The 6,147-nt window shown below is 25.6% G+C and overlaps 1 protein-coding gene across 1 annotated transcript; it reads right to left on the reverse strand.

The window, feature by feature from the left end:
• Positions 1 to 4,334: 4,334 nt before the first annotated feature.
• Positions 4,335 to 5,604, reverse strand: LOC106755942 (B-box zinc finger protein 21). Its single transcript, XM_014638174.2, has 3 exons — positions 5,244 to 5,604; positions 4,798 to 5,115; positions 4,335 to 4,713 (listed from the first exon to the last, which is right to left on the reverse strand). Exons 1-3 carry the CDS (start codon positions 5,427 to 5,429, stop codon positions 4,501 to 4,503), a joined length of 717 nt encoding a protein of 238 aa, XP_014493660.1. The 5' UTR covers positions 5,430 to 5,604; the 3' UTR covers positions 4,335 to 4,500.
• Positions 5,605 to 6,147: the final 543 nt, after the last annotated feature.

The following is a 6,147-nucleotide window of genomic DNA, read 5'->3' on the forward strand; positions in this document are numbered from 1 at the left end:
ATTCTTACCAAATACATTTTTCAGTTTTGGGAATTTAATAACACTGTTTATGATGTGGTTAGGTGGATTATTTGTCACATTTTTATTAATTTATTAAAGTTTTAAGTATATTTTTAATCTATAGATTTAAGTATAATACTTTTTTTTGCATTAAGATTAAAAGTTATTTTTAATCCTTCGCTTTTTGATAAAATTATACTTATTCTTTAAGGATAGACTCTTACTGAAGATGATATACTGAGTGTAAATATACTGAATACATTTTATCAGGATTTTATTATATTGCGTAACATAACTTTTTTGGAAATATTATTAGCTTTTTTGTTACTTACCACATTGAATACATTTTCTTAATTATTGAAACAAAATAAATAGGATCTCAATTCAGACCAATAAAAGTATATCTATATTCGAAAAAAAAAAACAAAAAATGGTGTGGAAATGTTGATTCGCTTACAGCTTGCTTATTTATTGTGGCACTTGGTACGCTTCTGAAGGTTGTAAGGAAGGATCTTATTAGAATATTCCACAGATTGTGATATCTCTTTTAACATGTTTTTACATCTTAATTTTTTCTTTAATTTTATAATTTTTCTTACTAAATTTCTTTTATCTTAAAAATTCTTCAAATAAAGAGGCTTACATAGCATTTTAAAAGAATAAAATAAATTATACTTAAAATTAAGGACAAATTTTAATCATTTACATTATTAATGCTTATAATTTACAAGTAATAAAGATTTGAAATATTTAATTTTTTAAACAAAGGACCATCACATGATTCTGATATTTCAAGAAAGGTGAAATTGAATGTGGTGCTGTGTACTATTATTATACATCAAGTGATTCTCCAAATCATACGAGTTATGTCAGTGGTGAGATAAGCATGACGTGTTCAACGTGTAACTTTTGCTCACTATTTATGATTCTTTCTAGAACATGGAATGCAATGTTTAAAATGGAACTTGCATGTGTCAAAAAATAATTATCGAAAATTAATTCTATAAAATATGTAACACTTTAAACTTTCACATTTTACTTATTTCTATATTAATTGTAATACATGAACATAATCATATATTTTTCAAAAAGTATTCTTAGAAAAATTGTCTAAATTGATTTGTTTTTTCGTGTTATTTCTCACATATTTAAGTATAAGATATCTGGTTTCATGTCTAATTTTTAAAATTTCATTAGTTTCTACTGTAAAATATTTCGAATATGTAATTTACAATACATTTTGGTAAACATTTCGTGACTTTGAAAAACACTTGTTTTCTGCATCTATAACATTAATGAAGGATTATTCATTTTAACTACTGCTTTTATGTACAAAAATTCTTTTCTATTTACCTTTCAATTTCGTACTTGTTCTCTTAAACTTAATTAATTACCCACAATAATAAAAATCACGCCTATACAATGAAAAACCATCTACAGTATATTTATAAAAATTAATTATTTTATAACTATTGTTTATGAATTTCTTTCATAATTTAATAATATATTTTTTTATTTTAGTAGTTATTAAAATAAAAAAAAAAATTGTTATCACAGGAAAAAAAAAAAAAAGACACATACATACATGTTTATTTTTCTACAAATAATTATAAGGTAGATATTTGTGACTCAAATTAGTTTAGGTATAGTATTCTGAGAGTTGGAATCCAGTGAATTCAACCTAATTCATTCTATTTGTTAGATTACGGGCTTTAATTTTAAATTCGGTTTGTAAACATGTAATTAATTTATTAATATTACTTATATATCTTTTGAATTAAAAAAAATGCTGAATTATTGGTGATAATACATAACATTATTGATCATTTATAATAATAAAATTTATAATCTTAAATCCATTTAATATAATATATATATATATATATATATATATATATATATAAATGTCCATGCTTGTTTCGTCGTCTAGCTGTACAAACACTCTTGTCTTCTTTTTTTTAGCATTTGGTGTCACTAGATTTTATTTTGTCGGACATGTTTACAATTCAAGCTACAAGATTTATATGTGAAAACTTTAAATTAAAGTGAGAAAAGTTTAATTTATACCAGAATTGTAGAACTGTAAGTGTTTTTTTTTTTTCGATGTAAGATCCCTTAAAAAATTTAAAGATTTTTAAAATGTGTTTTTATAATTAAAATAACATGATTACTTATTTACATGTATTTTGATTACGAGGACGATCTTTTAGAATGTGTTTCGAATTACTAATGATCTATTTGTAATCAAAATAATATTAATTAAGTTTTTTCATAAATTAATTAGAATTAGGTATTTCACAACAGTTATTATGGTCGATAATAATGTTTGTGGAGTGATTGATCATTTGGATCGAGTAAATGTAAAATTTTGTGTTCAAATTAATTTATTTGATTATATTAAATTAATTGTGTTATATAAAAATATATAGCTAAAAATGTTGTCAAATGTGAAATTGATTATATAATATTGAGATGTATTTATTAGGATAATGATATTTAGACAACATTTTTTTTACAATATTTGAACATTGATTACATGTCAATCTGTGATTGGTCAAAAATTACTCCTCAATAGTGTTTATGATTATTATTATTGATTATGGAGTAATTTTTGACCAATCACATATTGACATGTAATCAATGTTCAAATGTTGTAAAAAAAATGTTGTCTAAATATCATTATCCTATTTATTATGTGTAGAGATGAATATGTTGAATTTGTACCATAAAAATGGATCTCACGAATCGTGAAACTTTATTAATTACATGAATGATAATATCTCTTAATTCTAATCAAGTATAAAAAAGGACGATAATATGATATATATAGATTTTCTAATCTTTAAATTTAACACATGTGTATATTTAATTAAAGTTACTAAGTGTATATTATGATTGGTCTAATTTATATGATGAAGATGATATTGACAGACACTTCAATTATCAACGTGTTAATTAACATTCGTTGATATAAATAAATAAATATAACTAGCAATTATTTTACATAATTTTTTTTAAATTAGTGACTTGCATTTGTGGTTATTATATCATACTGTTTTGTAATGATCCTCTTCTTACACGAAATTAACGCATTGATGAAATAAATAAATAAATCTATAATTTACTAATTTTGATTATAAACTTAAGAGATTAAAATAAAACATAATTTTGTATGCATTAAATTATGCGAGACAGACTATCCGGTATTGTTAAACATATACAAAATAGTATGACTTAACATGTAAAAACGCAATTTTTTTAATTAATATACTATATTTTAAAGCACAATTTAAACATTGAAATTACTAAACTACCATATAAACATAGGATTAATGAAGAGTTAATCAAATATTATTATTTAAAATTATCCTTATTTCTGTCATACTTAATAATTTTATATAATCTAAAAGTCAAATACTGTTTTTTTACTCTCTAATTATTTTTTTCCAACTATACAGCTGTCGGTTACTTATTTGCTTATGAGCCTTTACTCTCAATTATTGTAAAAGCAAATAAATAAATAAATAATAATAATAAAACTATAAGATATTTACACAAAAGTGCATAGGATGGCCCTCAGATTTCTTCTCATAAAAGTGCTAAAAGGTGTTAGCTGAACCCATTTTAAAAACGGGTCATCATATTTTAATAATATTTTTTGATAATTTTTTATAACAGATATATTCATCATCATTTCATTCGTCTAAAAATATTTAAAACAAAACAATCATATGCTATTATATATACGTTATAAAAAAAAGAAAATGAAATTTTAACACCATTTTTTGACACCATTTTGACACTACACACGTGTCAAAATGTGATTGGACGATTTCAAATTAAAAAAACAAACTTTGGTTTTTCTCTTCCAAATATACCCCTACCTCAATTTTTTTAATTTGAAATCGTCCAATCACATCTTGACACGTGTGCAATGTCAAAATGGTGTTAAAATTTCATTTTCCTAAAAAAAATTGTTAAAAAAAAAATTTCCTTTCAAAACCAAGTGTACTATCTTTAAAGGCGTATTTCGTTCCATAAAAGTAGAATAGAAAATCTTCAAAATTAGACTTCAAACTTTAACTCCAATTTACACTTTTAAAATTTAATTTATAAGATGTAGTTTGCATTTATTGAAAACTGATATTACTTTCCACACGTTTTCCTTATGCTAATGTGTGTGTATATATTCAGAGTTATAACCAAATGTTAATAAATAGATCTATAACTAAAATAATATATCAATAAACAATAAATCTTATTATAGTATATTCAAATTAATGAATCATGTTAAGAATATTAAAATATAAACTTTAAATTCAATTTAACTTTTAAATTTTATTAAGTGAACTTCCAACAGAAAAAAGAAGAAAAATTAAAATTTTGAAAAAAAAAATGCAGAAAGTAAGGGTTTTGGTGGTTTCCATGAATCTTCATACAGAACAAGAAAAATTGCAGAAAAGTAACTCAATTCTGCCACAAATTTTCACATAGAATTGATCAACGAGAGCGTTTGATTTTTTTTACTAAAGGAGGAGAAATCGAGGGAACTCTGTAGGCTGTGGAATCAGAATTATGAATCCAATCTGAGTATCCTTCACCAGCTTTGGCTTTTGGCATTTCAGGATGAAGATTCGAAGCTGTGCTAAATTGAGTTTGGAGTGGGAAAGAGCACATGCTAACTTGAACATCTTCATTCGGAAACTCATAATCCTGAATGAAACAAAAACAAACACTTAATTAATTAAAATTAACCGTAATTAATGAGTATTAATTAATTGTAACTAAATATGATACCTTAGAGAAAGCATTTGATGCAGGAAACGAAGCATCTAAAAGGTCTTCCATGCAGTAACCGGGAATGGTCTGAATCAAGTACTCAGATAAGCTGCTTGTTGAAACCGAACTCGAGTTATAAGAAGAACCAAAAGAATCGATGTTTTCGTTCGAGGTTGACGAGGTTGAGGTTGTTCTTGTTTTTTCTTCAAGCGTTATTCCAGTGAGAAGAAACCTGTCGTGCGTCTTGGTATGTTCGTTGACATCATGGATGGAAACATCACATTGTCTGCAAAGTAGAGCTCTGTCTTCTCTGCAGAAGACGTAAGCGCGCTTCTCCTGGCAAAGAATTTAAATAACGTGAGATGTTTTATGGTGTGTGTCTTCTCTGCAGATTTGATTCTTGATCGATATGGGACTTGTTTAATGATTAAAAAGAAAGTGACAGAGGAGGGAGTATACTATACATGACAGATATCACAGAGAGTGGCGGGTATGGAGGTGGGGTGGCAGAGAGAGAGGCGTTTGTGTTTGTGAGCGAGCTTGTTGGCATGGTGGATGGTGCGATCACAGGCATGGCAGAGAGCTGCTTCGTCTGAAGGGCAGAAGAAGGAGGCGACTTCTTTGTGACAGACATCACACTGGATCTTCATGGCTGCTGCTTTGTGTTGTGTTGTTGAATAATGTTTGATGGTTTGAGGTTAAGAGAATTATAATAGAGACAAAAAAATTATGGTGGTCCAGAGAAAACAGGTAAGGTTATTAAGTGTGTTTTTCTCAACATCTGAGAGAAAACTCTGGATGAATGCCTTAAGAGATAAAGACATCTAGATATATCCATGACTGTCTCTTTTTTTCTCTTTCTTTGAGTAAAGTTCAAGCAAGCAAGTTGGCCTAATTTATTTATGGAAAATGATATTTTCGTAATATTTTTTGACAATTTTTTTTATAACGAAACACGTCTTATCATTTTATTAGTCTATTTAAATTTATGTTTAAAAAATATTTAAAACAGATTAATCATAAACGGTCATTTATCAAAAATTATTAAAAAATATTGTTAAAAGAAGTTTTTTCTTTATTTATTTACTTATTAACTAGAACCAATGATATATTTTTATATTTATTAAATACAAAATATAAGAGTAGAACAGTTATAGAAACATAAATTTTTATATTTTTTTAAAAAAAGAAAAGAATAAAAGATAAAAAAATAATAATAATAAACAATTAAAAATTTAGATATATCAAATAATATTATTTATTTATTTATTTTAAAAACTTTCGCTCTTTATGAGTTTCTTTGATTCGGAGCTATTATTATTCCGGTAGGACTTTAAGGTGGAGTGAGTGATTTACTGTCTCTCTCAT

The sequence above is a fragment of the Vigna radiata genome, chromosome 2 (assembly GCF_000741045.1).
Source record: "Vigna radiata var. radiata cultivar VC1973A chromosome 2, Vradiata_ver6, whole genome shotgun sequence".
NCBI classification, from domain to species: domain Eukaryota; kingdom Viridiplantae; phylum Streptophyta; class Magnoliopsida; order Fabales; family Fabaceae; genus Vigna; species Vigna radiata.

Bases quoted from the DNA above. Each gene is read 5' to 3' on its own strand.
- LOC106755942 (XM_014638174.2), bottom strand. From the start codon at position 5,429: ATGAAGATCCAGTGTGATGTCTGTCACAAAGAAGTCGCCTCCTTCTTC. The intron at 5,116-5,243 runs GTATAGTATACT...ATTCTTTGCCAG, and splicing joins CTCTCTGTGATATCTGTCAT to GAGAAGCGCGCTTACGTCTT. The intron at 4,714-4,797 runs GTATCATATTTA...TGTTTCATTCAG, and splicing joins CATCAAATGCTTTCTCTAAG to GATTATGAGTTTCCGAATGA.